Source organism: Aplysia californica, unplaced genomic scaffold (assembly GCF_000002075.1).
Source record: "Aplysia californica isolate F4 #8 unplaced genomic scaffold, AplCal3.0 scaffold00159, whole genome shotgun sequence".
NCBI lineage: Eukaryota > Metazoa > Mollusca > Gastropoda > Aplysiida > Aplysiidae > Aplysia > Aplysia californica.
The window spans coordinates 362,749-378,261 of record NW_004797429.1 but is presented as its reverse complement, the minus strand read 5'-3'; the positions used below and the strand labels follow the sequence as shown (position 1 = coordinate 378,261).

General features: G+C 39.8%; 2 protein-coding genes across 2 annotated transcripts in view; one reads left to right on the top strand and one right to left on the bottom strand.

Annotated features, from left to right (window-relative positions):
- The window catches only part of LOC101849690, a gene marked incomplete at its 5' end in the record, with an annotated part of 59,415 nt that extends 57,550 nt beyond the window's left edge, over positions 1-1,865 (top strand). The window contains 2 exon segments of the mRNA XM_013082106.2: positions 14-252; positions 1,412-1,865. Coding sequence (XP_012937560.1) covers positions 14-252; positions 1,412-1,719 — 547 coding nt within the window.
- An 11,312-nt stretch (positions 1,866-13,177) lies between these two features.
- Positions 13,178-15,513, bottom strand: part of LOC101848966 (cytoplasmic tRNA 2-thiolation protein 1) — a 30,482-nt gene continuing 28,146 nt past the window's right edge. The window contains exons 14-15 of the mRNA XM_005097623.3: positions 15,076-15,112; positions 13,178-13,364 (exon numbers count right to left, since the gene is read on the bottom strand). Of these exons, the coding sequence (XP_005097680.1) occupies positions 13,212-13,364; positions 15,076-15,112 (190 nt within the window). The 3' untranslated portion in view covers positions 13,178-13,211. The remainder of the gene's footprint in view (positions 13,365-15,075; positions 15,113-15,513) is intronic.

The following is a 15,513-nucleotide window of genomic DNA, read 5'->3' as shown; positions in this document are numbered from 1 at the left end:
CCGGTCCCCTCAGAGCCCAACGGCTTCCACCAAAGGACTACATTCGGGAGGAGTCGACAGTCGGAACAGAGGACGTGGTTCTGGTGTCTGCAAACCCCGCCCCCGACACGCGGAGGAGGAAGTCCGGAGACCAGGGGGCGGAGCCTGAGGTCCACTACACGGGATCTGACAGCCAGAGGGGCGACTCAGAGGGCGTGACCAAAGGTCATAAAAAGCTGGAGAGGCTAGTGAAGCCTTCGAAACATTTGCCAGGTGAGGAATTGGGGAGTTGATTTGATTGGGTTGGTTGTTTTTTTTTGTTTTTTTTTTGGGGGGGGGTGGGTTCTTTACTTATTTGTTGATTTAATTAAAGTTGGTGTCCACCATACACGCTTCTCTTCACTTTACTGTTCTTTACCCCAGTGGGGTTAAGAAAAGGAAGGTGTGTGTGTGGAGGGCAGGGGGAATGAGGGCTATGTGACTGATGTGCTTGAGGGCTCAGTGTGGGATAGTCACAGAGTAAGTCATCATTTTGTTAGTCTGCTACTACTACTGTTTCTATCTCTGTTACTGCTACTACAGTTTTATCTACTACTACTTCCACTATCGCATTACTACTACCACAGTACCACTACAGCTACCTATACCACCCCTACTCCTGCAGCTGCTAATACTACTGTCATTACTGCTATTACTGCTGCTAACACCCAGAACAGTTGTTTTTTTAACGGCTACAAACTGCTCATTTATATAATACATGTGATTGTAAGCCTGCATGTGTGTGCATGTTTGTGTGTGTGTGTGTGTGTATGTGTGTGTGTATATGTGTGGGTGTGTGTGTGGGTGTGTGTGTGTGTGTGCGCGCGTGTGCACGTGGTGAAACATCAAACCAATGTGCCAGGATCTGGAAAATAAAGATGTATTTTATCTTATTATCTTATCCAAACTAAATGTTCTTATTTACTAACTCTCTCCTTGTACCATCAGGTACATAGGCTAAGGCAGAGAGCTGTCGATGACATGTGTGTCTGTCCCCGGCCTCTTTGTCTAGCCCTAGCACTTCCAGGCCCGGGTTGATTGCCTCATCCTTTATCATGCTTCTGTGTTACTTTACTGTCAGTTGGCCTACCTATTTTGCTTTTTCCATGTGGTCTCCAGTACTTTTTCTGGTAGGGCAGTCTTGTCTACAACTACAACATTTTCTTTTTACTTGACCCCCCTCCCCTCCCCCCTCTTTCCCCCCCTCCCCTCCCCCCTCTTTCCCCCCCTCCCTCTCCCCTCTCCCCCCTTCCCTCTCCCTTCCCTCTCTCTCCTCCCTACTCTCCCCCATCCCCTCTTTACCCTCCTCTCCCCCTTCCTCCTCTTCCCACCCTCCCCTCCCCTCCTCTCCTCCCCCTCCCTCCCCTCCTCCTCCACCCCACCCATTCACCAGCTGACGTAGAGATCCCTCAAGCAGCCACACCCCTCATAGACGAGCAGGAGGATTCGAACGACCACCCGTACACCGACGTGGGCGAGCAGGGCACCACCACCACCAGCGGCACACCATCCAACAACAACCTGCCGCCAGAGGAGAACGGGGAGGGGGAGGGCAAGCTGTACACAAACTTCGGGGAGACCTCCAAGCTAGAACAGCCGTACGATATGCTCAACGTGATCCCTGAGGAAGTGGAGTACACCAACACAATGTTCAGCACCTACCAGCCGCTCACGCCTGTGAAAAAAAAGGCGCCGAAATAGGAGAAATTGGAGGGGAAATAGGAGAGGGTGAATAAAATACGTAGAAGTAGCAGGAGAAAAAGAAAGAGGGAGAAGGAGTACACCAACACAATGTTCAGCACCTACCAGCCGCTCACGCCTGTGAAAAAAAAGGCGCCGAAATAGGAGAAATTGGAGGGGAAATAGGAGAGGGAGAATTTGGAAGGAGAAATGTTTTTTTGTTTTTGTAAAGTGTTTTACGGCGCTTGCAACTGCATAGGTCATATGAGCGCGCGGGACACTCCTAATGTTTTCAGTTGGTAGGAAATTTTGAATTTTGCCCGGGTGGCGGCCGAAGCCTACTCTTATCGATTTTAAACCACCAAGGGATCTTTAACGTGCGCAACTTGCACACGGGCCCTCCGAGATTTTTTGCCCTTGTCCGAGAAGGCTAGGTGTAGATTTTTCCTACCAGAAGATCAGGGGTGTGGCAGAAATACAGCAGTAAGGAGGAGCCAAGGAGTAGCAGTAGAAAGGCTGCAGAAAGAGTCAGGAGCCCAGAGGAAGGGGCAAAGGAGGTGAGGGGATGGGGGCAGAAAGTGGAAATGAAAGCAGACAACAGAACATTGCTAGAGAGCAGGAAAGGAGGTGAAAGGAGACAATTTTAGAGAAGAAAATTGTTCGGTCGTTACCCGGATTCGAACCCGGGACCTTTGAATGAGAGGCCAACACCTTAACCTCTAGGCCACGAGAGCACCCTGAAGGAGAAATAGGTGAGGGTGAATTTGGAAGGAGAAATAGAGGAGAGGGTGAAGCTGCAGGAGAAATAGACAGAGAGGGAGATGGAGAAGCAGCTACCAGCCCCGTGAAAAAGAAGGCGTAGAAATAAAAGGAGAAATAGGAAATGGTGAAGGGGGAGGGGAAATAGGAGAGGGTGAAGAAAATAAGTAGGAGAAGTAGCAGGAGAAAAAGAAAGAGAGGGAGAAGGAGTATACCAATGCAATGTTCAGCGCCTACCAACCCCTCACACCTGTGAAGAAGAAGGCGCCGAAATAGAAGTAACAGGAGGAGGTGAAGGGAAGGGTAGAGAAGAAATTAAATAGAAGGAGAAATAGGAAGAGAGAGAGAGAAAGGGAAGATAGAGAAAAAGAGGCAGCAAGAGAAATAAAAAGAGAGGGAGAAGGAGAAGCACCTACTAGCCTCCCACGCCTGTGAAGAAGAAGGCGCAGAAGTAGGAGATGGTGAAGGAGAAATGGTATGAGAAGCAGCAGGAGAAATAGAAAAAAAGAGAGGGAGAATGAGAAGAAACAGGAGAAGTTGCTACCAGCCCCTGACCCCTGTGAAAAAGAAGGCATTGAAATATAAGGAGAAGTAGGAGAGGGTGAAGGTGAAAAAGAAATTGTTGGAGAAGCAGCGGGAGAAATAGAAGGGAAGGAGTAAGAGAAGCTGGAGAAGAAGAAGAAGGAGGGGGAGAAGATGAAGGAGAAGGAGAGGGTGTTGTTGGTAGTTTGTTATTTATCGAGTGTGTTTATTTTCTGCTGATTGTGAATGTCACTATAAAACCACTTCTTTGTCTACATAATATACATTTAATATGATGAAATATATAGATCTTTATGTCATATGTTTTTTGATTGACAAGTTGTTAACTTTACAGCACAACTCTATTGTAATGGGAAGTCTGGGTCTGCTACTTCTCTGCCGTCATTTTAAAAAATACAGTCGGCCTATATGCAGTTTTAATAATTTGATAGAAGAGCCAGAAAACTTAAACTCTTTGCAAACATCCCAAGTCAATATTTTTAAGAATATAATTTTGATTAAAAAAACCACTTTCTGGTTATCTCTACTTTAAAGCAGATATCATTTTTCTTGGTAACAACATTCAGTTTTTCTGCCCTCCAGTAAAATTGTAAAAACTGCGTATACTGTTCTTTTAAGGAAAGGACAGCAGTTCTAATGTCTCTTTGTTCCCGGTGTCTTGTCGTTTCGTTTCTAAGAAAGGTCAGGCCAATTAAAGAAAAAGATGATATGTGTCAGGAAGCGGTGGAATCAAGTATTAGTAAATTTTTGGGCATGTGGAGATATTGGTACCATTTGATAGCTTATTCACTTGCCTTGTTTCATTGAAAAAAATACCCTTCTGTCTCGAATAGAAGTTGGCAATGGTAAAATTAACCAGAAAACGTCCGCCAAAGTTTGATAACTTCAATAACTTCAGAGTAGGCCCTACTTGAAAACTGAAAAAGCCTTTAATCAACCCTTTTCAGTAAAATTCACATGGAAATGTGTTTCTATATGGAAATAAAAGGTGTGGAGCGAAAAAACAAAAAGTCAATAAAATTTGCCAAACTGGCGGAAAAGTGCCTGTTTCTTCCATTTCGTTATTTTGATGAGCGCCTGATTCCACCGTGTCATGACTCATAGTACAAGCAACACTGGTGTAAGTCGCAAAATGACGTGTTTGTGGTGGTGTCTGTGAGACAGTGCTCACTGTAAGTCACTAACCTACCCACACCGGACAGATAGAGGTGCTAAGCATGACCATGACTGAATCTATAACTTATCACCAGCTAGCATTCAACTGTTCCAAGCTCAGAAAGCAAATTTTTTTTGGGAGAGAAAAAGCAAACTTTCTTTTCTTTTCAACATTGTGCCTACATTATATTATATAGCGTTTCTTTCATTTTTCAACATTAAAATTTGAATTTTTTCAACAAAATATTTCGTGAACGAACATGTGCAGCCAATGCCACAGATTTAAGAGTCACGATTTTTTTTAAATTTCAAAATTTTGGGCTCAGTATATTTGAAAAGCAGGCCGATGTTATCTAAGTTTGTTTCTTTGTTTTTTTCATGACAAGCTGCAATGTGCATAGATATGGTGAGTCTTCCCCCCCCCCCCCTATCCCCCCCCCCCCAACCTCCCGCCCCCTATATGTACACACATTCCCTTGCTTTATACTTAATCTTTAGAGATAACGCAGTCTAAATACCCTAACCTTCTTTGATTTAGCTTATAACGTAACCTGACGTGTTAACTTATTAATTGTGTACTTGTATTGTTCTGGAGTTCAGGGTATACAGAGAAGAACAGAAAGTGAGTAAAAAGAGAATGGTTAATTTTTCATATATTTAGTATTCATTGTTCATTGTTCATTTTTTCAGGAAGCAACATCCCTGCACTCCGGACATATCTATTGATGTATATATTTGAGTAAAATCTGTCTTCTTGTGAAGTATACCAACATCATGATTGTGTCAGGCATTGTCTCTACAGTAGCCAGAAGGGAGATTCTCAAACTCTTTATGTTATGAAGTTATCTTGTAGATATTTGAACCTTGACGCAGAATTAAATGTCAGTTAAAATCATGCATAAATTTAATCATATATATATATAGAATAGATGTCTACATGTAATGATGTGAGTTGAAGTTATGTATGGGGTTTGAAAGTTGTTCAACTTCTTGTACAATAATACACTTTCCTGGACTTTGTTTGCTATCTGACATCGTTGAATGCAAACAAAGTTTTATATATACATAAAATACTACAAGGGCTTTTTTCTTTTCATTGATGTTCGCCTCTGACCATGTATGTTGCACGAGATTGATTTTCAGAAAAGCGAGAGGGGGGAAAAGTAATTACAGTATAACACGGATAGGTCGAACACAGAAGACTCTTAATCACGCTTCCGTCAAACTGTGCTTGCGGTCCCATTTTTTTTCTTCTTTACATTTTTCACGTATTCCTTGGAACTATGGACCCCTCAACCTACAGAGGCCGGTCCCGGCAAATTCGAGCTATCCGTGCTATACTGTACTTTCTAATTATCTACCAGAATAGCTCAACATTTTGTGTAGTTGTTTTACATTATATAGTAGCATCATCAATTGTAATTATGGTCATCGTCAGACATTGATGGACAAGCTATCATTATGTATTACTATTACTATCATATATTACTGGTTGTGAATGACACAATTTGAGACCAAAAAGGTGTTTGACCTAATTTGCAAGAAGCACAGCTAGAGCTGGACAGTCACATTGTGTTGTGCTGGTCCACATAAGGTTCATGACTTCTTCAACAGCCTTACCACTCTAAAGGCAGCTGAGTGATGTGTTGTTATCATGATATGTGTACACGTGTATGTGTGTCTCTACACATAATGCACCAAGTGTACATACCGGTATGTAAATATTTGAGAGTCTGGTATAATGTTTTCTGAATCATGTAATTTGCCTACATACAATGTACGCCTGTGTATTTTTAATCTCGCGTTTGTAAATTTTATAGTAGGCCTATACAGATCTGAGAGAATGTTGCTTTTGTGGGTGATAATGCAGTTATATGAGTATAATATATGAGCTCTCCTCTCACTTTGAGCTGAAAATGTGTTGTGGTACAGTCAAGCAGTGCACGTACTTCAGAGTTCAGTGAAATCAGCAGGACATGGAAATCTTTTTATGTGTATGAATTTTGCTACAAGTTTGTGCATGTTTTGCTATGTGCTTGCTTGACTGTGTGTATACGAGCTGGCTGGGGTGTTGTTGAGTGGCTGAATGACCTGTGCTACTGTGTACCCCATGTCTGATCTGTGTAGGATGGATTATAGTACAGTAGATGAATGTGTTTTTCTGAAAAATGTTCTGCTAACTTTTCTAAAAATTTGCTCTTTCTTGTGGGTGTTGACAAATCAAGCTTGTCAAATTGTCATGGTCATCGTACAACAATTGTGAGGCATCATGGTGAAATAAGGCGCTCGATAAAATAATGAAACTGAAGAAACACATTTTTCCGCCAGTTTGGTAATTTTTAGCGAATATTTGTTTTTTCGCTCACAACCTTTTAAATTTATGTTCATATTAAAACTCATTTCCATGTGTATTTTACTGAAAAACGTTGATTAAAGGCTCAAAACATATTTGATTTATCTGTTTTCAAGGAATCTCAAGTTATTGAAGTTGCCAAACTTTGGCGGCCATTTTCTCTCTAATTTTCACTGAAACCAGACGACACTACCTCTCTTCAGTTGCAAATATCTTGCTTTCTATTCAAGATAGATGGGTATTTTTTAAAATTGAAAGCAAGACAAATGCATAAACTATTAAATGATACTAATAACTCCACATGCCCAAAAATTGACGAGTGCCAGATTCCAGCGTGTAATGCAACAATTGCCTTCTTCTTCGTTCTCCATGACAGACAGCAAACCAGGGGTGTGCACAAACTGTGCAGTCCGCTTCAGATCCCTGAGGCTGCCATACACCTATCTCTCCGGTGGTGTAAGATATATTCACACAATTTCCCAAGTAATTGTCTTTAGGTTTTTAATTATTAGTAATAGTGTGGCAAAAAGAGGCTGGTACTTGTTTTGTACTTTATAGATAGACCTAGCAGTGTTTAGTTTAGCTTCGTATATAAAAGATTCTGTTACTGAGATATTTTCACTTTTGCTCAAGTCATAGGTTGACTTGTGTAGTGTAGGCACAATTTTTTTTTTTTTAATCTGCATACAACACTAAAAAAATGACTGGGAAATTTCATGTTATAACCGGGTTGAGAGAGGACAATCGGAAAACATTCTTCATGCCTGAGTGAGATTGTCAGGTTCAACCATAACATCGACCGTTCAGTTCAAGAAACCCATATGCCGCTCTTGTCTAAAATCGACTTTCTTTCCCTTCTTTTCTGTGGCTGCAGTTCATTTTTCTTCACGTCTTTTCAGTTTGAGGATCGTACTGTAGATAACGTATTTACAGTACAATCCTCACATATAAAACATATTTGATGGAGAAAGATCTGCAGCCACTGAAAAGGAAAAGAAAACAAAAATTGTTGATTTAATAGAAAAGTGAATACGGGTTTCTTGAACGGAACCATCGACATCATCATGTCAAGACAACAACTAACGGTTCACAAGTCATTGATCAGAATTTCTTTGGTTTTTTTACCCCTGAAAATGCACAGTAACTTATCGCAGCGTGGTGGAATTGGATACCCATTAAGCTTTAGGGAACGGAGAAATAAGTATTTTTCCGACTGTCGAGTGGTTTTTATTGAAAATTTGTATTTTGCCCAGAAACCTTCTTTATCCATGACAGAACACATTTTAGAGTGAATTTTACAGAAAACTGTTCTTTACAGCCCAAAATATGTTATTTTGTAGAAGGAGTAAAGTAAAGTTGTTCCCGCATCCGATCCAGACATTGGGGATTGCCTTGTTAGTGAGACAACTTCCTGGGCCTTCGGCATATTGCGGTAGGGTGGCCAGTTCCTTTCCAAGCCGTCTTTACTTGATCAAACTCGAAGTCAGGTGCCCATTACTGCTGGGTGGGCTGAAGGGGGCGAACAAAATTTGTGTCCGAACCAAGGCTCGACCCCGGACTTACCGCTTCGGAGACGAGTGCACTAACCGCTCCGCCACCACACCCTCTCGAAGGTAGGAGTACAAGCTTTAAAAGTAAAAGTCACCCAACTTCTGTGTTCAATTTCTTGGTAATTTCACCATGTTCAATAGAAATAAACAAGCTTTAATTTGCTACCAATAACTCCATAATATGCACTCAAAAGTTGATGAGCTCCGGATTCCATAACGCTGCAACACATACGAGTATGTTTATATTTAGGATTACATGAAAGCCTCCCGGCACACAGACCTGAAACTTTTATCATCCTCTATCGGATTTGTTTATAAATTATAAAGGTAGTTGTTCTCACTGTGACTGTCCCCAGACTTTTAAGCACCCCGCATAATTTAGCAAAATTTGATCATTTTTGCATGATTTCTGATTATTTTCCTTTATTATTCTTTGTTAAAATTAACAGAAACGCATCACTTCACTTTTTTGGGCTCAGTTTGCTTAATTTCTGTATTTTTTTGTGCATAAAACCGCGGGGACAGCTCACTGTTGTTATTATTATGCTTGGCATCATAGACTCTATTCCATGGCTCATGTTCAGTAACATGATGTGAGTATTGTAAGCCTAGCTTTACAGGTTGCTGATGTTTTTTAGCAGGAGAGCAAACATAATAAATTTATAAATATTATCTTTTTTTTATCCCTTTCTCTGAAGGAAAGAATACGAATTTTTAATTTCATGGAATCTCCATCGTACTGAGACAGAGTGGAGACAACAGCTTTCAACTGAAAGGTTGATTCCCCCCACCCCACCTCAAAATGCTGTTTTAATCCATGTTCTTTTAACTTCATGTAGTAAGCCCTCATGCTGTATGTAATACGATGATGATGTTTGGGTGATGTTCTTGTATTTTCAGAATCACATGTTGTGTCATTATCAGTTTTGCTATATTTTGCTCTATGATCACAATTCAAAACCGCAGCACTTGTTCAGTGAACCTCGGAAATAACGAAGTCGTCGGGCCTGACCTTCGATTTCGTTGAATCCACGTTCCGCTGTATAAGAAGCCCGTTTTTACCAGTGCTAACACTACGGTACCGTTACATTTTTTTCAACACTTTCAAAACCCAAGTTGAAAAATCTGTAATTGTCTGTGGTGTAACAGTTACTTCGCCTTGCACACGAAGGAAGACAGTTTAATTCCCACATTGGGAAGATATTACAAGTATTTGACCACCTATCTCTGTCTTTCTCATGGGTTCCTAGGCTGGCCCTGATAATAAGCAGGGTGGAAGTCAGGTGCTTCTAAAAGTTTAATTTATCTGAATTGTGTTGGTTGAGGTGTAAAGTGTAAAAGTTTTTTCTAAGAAAACTTAACCCCTCTCTCTTTGTGCTGGTCACAATGCCAAATGCTGTGCAAGGTATTTTTCCCCTGTCAGCCGATTGTTTTAGAATATTAGAAGAATGGTTACTTATACCCACTTGGCTGTTGTTGCTCGTATTGTTGCAGAGTCGGCTATGTATGTGGCCAATCAGCTTGACAAAGGGCCAGGTTTCGGCCATTTTGTGGGTTGGCACTGAGATTATATGTCACGAAATAGAAATTGGTCAGTGATGATATTAAAGTGTGGTGTGCACTTATGCAATGCTTTCTCCATTTAGAGGGATAGAAAACCTATAGATCTACATAATAGGCTTATAATATAATGATAAAATATGTTTTTTAGTCTTGCACACAACTAGCGAAATCAGCGGGATGCTATATGTTATGAATTTCGCTAAGTATCCTACACGTTTATACACGTTTTAATGAACCATACAAAGAAAATATAATTAGACATGAATATATATAATGTAATCATCTACATGTAAGGAAAATTTCGGGACCTGAAAATCTGTCCGCTATGTGCATATTGCATTGTCGTGCACAGATAACCCGAATATACGGATAACTAGAAATCATGGATAGCTCATACAATTTGCCATTCCTTGACTGATAATGATATCTCTTTCATTTTTCGCTGTACGGTTTACCCGGATTATGGATGTGTGTTAAACACATTTGTCACTCCCCTATGTGTTTGAATTATCCATGCCTTACTGTATATAGGCCTACTTTTTTTGTGTAAATAGACATTCTATTCTATGAAAAAATGATCTCCAACATTTTACATCATGTACATCGAATTGATTCTGCTTTCTTTTTTGTAATTCTTACTTATTTTTTCCCCCGAATAGAGACTTTTCTCCACGACCATCACTGCCCAGAGGTCTGAGACCTGAGCGAGATAGGTTTAGTGATGCTATGTACCAGAGATAGGTTTAGTGATGCTATGTACCAGTCTATAGGTCTAGCTAGAGATAGGTCTAGTGATGATGCTATGTACTAGAGGTGTGTTAAAGGTAGTTTATTAATGCTGTGAAACGCTTATTAGTTAGAGTTGATTATTATAAGAATACCAGGAGACATTTTTTCATAAATTTATTCTTGTACAGTGGAGTCCACTAAAATTAAATTGAAGACTGTTAATCCAAAAATATCGGTGCGATATATATCTAAAGCAAATAAAATCCCCAATTTTTTTACTCCTTTTATTTGAGCTAAACTTAAAATACGGCTAAACTGAAGGTAACTCGAAAGTCCCACAGACTTCGGTTTTAAGTGTACTCCACTGTATATATATATAATGAAAAATAATCTCAATTTAGCACAGGCCCGTTCCAGTAATTGTGAGACGAAGGAAATTATTCTTTCTGTCTGTTAGCGATCCAGATTCTTTCTGTCTAAGTGGCAAATGAAAAGCATATCAGTAAAAAGATCATTCATTTTGTGCTGAGGACAGGATGACAGGTAGAAAGAATTAGTAGAGGGATGGGAAAGAAGTAGCAACTGTAGATTCAATGGGAAATTATCACCCAAATTTATTGCATTATTCAAAAAATTTTTTAACCAAAAATTTGTAAGTTACTGGGTCTTTCTTTATGATTAGCCAAAAAAAAAAAAAATCTGGTTTATGTTAGCCTGTGCCCGATACACTTTTCCAACAGCTTTAGACATTCCATTTGCTCTGCTCGATTATTAATGCTTACATTCTTGGAAGTCCAAAATGTTCAAATATTGCTAAATTTGTAAAATCCTAAACATGCCTAATGCCTCTCAAAAAAACCCCGCAGGGTTAAGAAGAAGGATGATCATACCTAATTCATGACAATGACAGCAGCCTATCACTATGGTACCCGAAAAATTATGCTTCCAATTTCTGAGGAGTGGATAGATATCTAGTAGATTTTACTCCTCACAACACTAAAAAAAAGTTCAGAAAAGATTTCTACATTGTGCTGGTGTGTTAAAAAAAAAATTAATTAACCATGCAAAATAAACGAACCGAGAAGTGAACTATTTAAAAAAAAGGAAAATGAATTAAATTTTTAAAAATTAAATAAAGAGACGAAAATCTGACTTTTCCCCTTGTAAAATGAGCTTTATTCATGTCTGTGACTGACAGTAGCACCAACAAGTCATTGCTCACCCCAAACCTTCTTATATTTACAACAAACACATCACACCAAACAGCTTGTAATGATTTCCAAGCTACTGTACTCAATACTCTCACAACTCTTTCCCTCAGACGAATGTGAAGGGTGTGAGTGTGACGTAAAATTGGGTGTTGTTTTTCATAAACTGGTAATTGTGAGGGTATCAATTTTAAGAGCCTGTACTGAAAACAAATCACAGCATTTGTGTTCGTCTGTTGAATTATTATTGTTAGACTGACGTCTCATTTAAGTAACAATAACAAAAAAATTAACAGTCAAACAGAAATGAAATAGTGAGTCTACAACAAGCTTTTAAAATTGATACCATCACAATTTCCAGACTGTGATAACATCTGTTTTTCCATTGGCTCCTTCATGTATCATGTCATGTCGGTTTTGATCCAACTCCCATAACAAACTGTTCAAACAATAACATGACGTAAAGAGTAAAGAGACAAAACTGGGCTTTTTTTTTCTTATCTTAAAAAATATGAGCTTTCTTTAAGTTGACGACTGACAAAAAAAACCCGTTTTACTGACAACCAAAAAAATCTCACCAAATTATAACATGTAACATGCAATGATATCCCATTCTGATCTACTCAATACTCTTGCTATTGTTTCCCTCAGACGAATGGACTATCATCACAGCCATAATGCAATGATCCAAGGCGTTTTTTCCCCCCCAGGTCATTAGTAATGTAAAAATACCTGCTACTTGCTTCACAATAATATGCTTGATATAGCTGGGTGTTGCTCTGTGTACTAAACATCCAATTATCGAGACATTTTCCTTTTTACTCAATTCACAAGGCTGACTTAGGTATCTGCTGGTTTCTTAATCTTAAAGTTTTGTTTTTCAGCAAAACAAAACAAAAATGACTCGGGTGATTGTGTTATGATTGTGACGTAAAGTCCATTCTGATCTGAACACTCTCACATTCCTGTTGTCCACAATGACATTATTATCTTTTACAATAAAACGCTCAAGTATTTTCCTGCATTTTGTGTGGTTTGTCTTAACTTCTTACTAAGAGTGGGCTTCGGCCGCCACCCATGTAAAATTCAAAATTCCTACCAAACTGAAAACGTTTAATGTGTCCCGATACGATGTTATGAAGTTGGGAGTGCGTAAAACACTAACCAAAACACCAAACCCCCCCCCCAAAAAAAAATGTCCATAATATCACATTTTCAACAAGCATTATCATCCATGGAGTGCCTCAAGGCAGCTCGAGAATCCCTAACCACATCTTCCGCTCTGAGTCTGAGCCTCAGTAGGCCCGTTGTTTCATTCAAGAGTAGCATTTTAACCCTATCCGTACGCTCTGGGGTCATTTTGTACCCCATGGGTTGTATTCTTCACATTTTAGAATACTTATAGTACAAAAATCTCTTTGAAACTTTCCGTATTTCTCAAAAAATAATTTTGACAGACTGCTGTGCAAAGCTTATGGATCGGATTAACGAGTAAATTTCCCCTCTGGAAAGTGGTGGCACAGAGTTCCCCACGTCGTATTGATACGATCGTAAAACACGACGTACGATAGGGTTAATGTCTCATTCTCACCCATTACTCATACATCTAATATTTCTTCTTTAGTTCATCACAAAATTCCGACAGTCTTTCCACTAGCACACTCCTGAGCAGACACCTGAACATGTCCTTTGTTCGTTCCCAGCGCTACTTTCTGTCTCTCCATCAGCAACTTGCACATTCCCACTGTCCGTACCTCCTCCATCCACCGTCTGTAGCTTTCCCTGAGCTGCCAATTCTTCGTCCCACTGAAACAAGTCAGAGAGAAAAAAAAAGCTTTTTATTCACACACGACTCTCAGCATCCCTGCAAATTGCTTCTTGAATGTGAAAAAGTCTAATGTCACATGACTATATGTATATATAAGCATAAAATAATTCAGAAGTTACATTATTTAGTTCGCTGTTGCATGCTACAGACTGTAACAGACCCGACTTTGATTTCCCCATGGAGATGATAAAAAAAAAAATTGAATTGAATATCTCAGTTTTTCTTCAAAGACACTGTATCCTTCTCATCCTAGGAAGGTTCGTCCTGACAGAGAGGGTTGGAAACCTGTCTCCTAAATGATCTAAATAAATAGATAAATAAAACAAAGAACCCAAACAGACAACAGACAATACTTTAAGATAGTTAACAACTCACAAACCCTGCCATTCTAAGGGCGTGATACAGTGGAACTCGGATTTAACGAGCTCGGATTCAACGAGATAAGATAGATTCCCCGTTTTTTTTCTTCTTTCAAATCAATAAAAATAACCCGGATTAAGCGAGCACTTAAATCAGCGAGCTCGGATTCAACGAGGTCGCTTCCAGGGTGAACTGCCCCCGCAGAGGTGGCTTCGCTCATTTTTCTCCCAGAACGAACTTTATCTATTCCCGGAAACTATCCATTGCAACTGCATCGTGAACCATTATTCACTTAGCCGATTGCATGCGACCAATCAGGGGCCTTTTTTTCATACCAACACATGCGTTGTTGGCTCGCGCATGTGTCTACTCCGGCGTGTGTCAGAGTCGGATGGACGGCCAGCACACATGTGACTGTATGTGTGTCGAGGAGGTAGGGGGGCGCACTAGCGATTCGGGCGTTGAATGTCGCAGATACAAAAGCATCAGTCTTTTTTTCCCCACTGCAACTGATCATTATTACAATGATAAACTAGTCTTGACATAGATCTTCGTAATGAATTGTGCGCTTGTCTATGAAATCAAAAGTTGCCGTTATGTTAGGATCTACACAATAACACAACTTTGTGGTAAACAATCGAGATGACATAGGAATGCATTTGAACGAATCGGTCTTTTTCTTTTACACAGCTCATAATATGCAGGCATTTTTGGCACTATTTGTGACTTCTCTTTATATATTACTTGCTCAGTGCCTGGAATTATCTACACAAAACCTCATGTTTGCTATAACGAACACTCGGATTCAACGAGATTTTAGGTCAGGCCCGGCGACCTCGTTGAATCCGAGTTCCACTGTATGCGTATGAGACACAAGATGACACAGCAGAGTACAGATGATCTTTCTGTTTTGAACTCGCTGCAATCAGCATTTTCTGGCTTGCACCGCCCAATAAGCCACACACACAGCATATTATCGCAGCACAACATAAACAAGACCACAATAGAGCTTGATATCCCAATATGGGCTAATCTGCTCAATACTCTTGCAATTGTTTCCCACAGACGAATGTTTTGTTTAGTTTTAGTACGGTTTTTCGGTGCTCACAACTACTGCATAAGGTCATGTTATGAGCGCCAAGGGGTGGATGTCAACAGAGAAGTCCAAACAGGGAATCTGGCTTACTCTGCTCACCTCTCTAGCCTCAACAGCACAAAGTCTTCTTCCACTATCAGGTTCATACACAGTAAAAACAGTATTCTATTATTGTCATAAGCCACAGAATTGTACCAATTAGAAGATCCAGACAAAAGAAATGTTAGGTTTACCTTCCTTCTCTCTTTGTGAATTTTGCCAATGCCAAGTCTGAAATGATAAAGAGAAAAATAAGATGATAAAACATGTACTACTGTACGCCTTATTGATCCTCCACTTGTACTAATCTATCTAATATGAGCTTTCACAAATCACTGAGACACAAAGTATAAGTATGGAAACACATACACACACACACTGAAACATACACAGGCACAAACACAGGCAATGATAATGAACACCAGCTGTAAAACCCATATGCCTGGAAAGTACACAACTTGTAGCTTAAAAGAGATTTTTCTCGGTAATTCTATTGATGTTAAGGTAACATTTTATTGATCTCCAGTTAGAGAAATTTGCTGCTGCAAAGTAAATACATAACTCTCTCTATCTAGGTGTGTGTGTGTGTGTGTGTGTGTGTGTGTGTGCGTGTGTGTGTGTGTGTGCGTGTG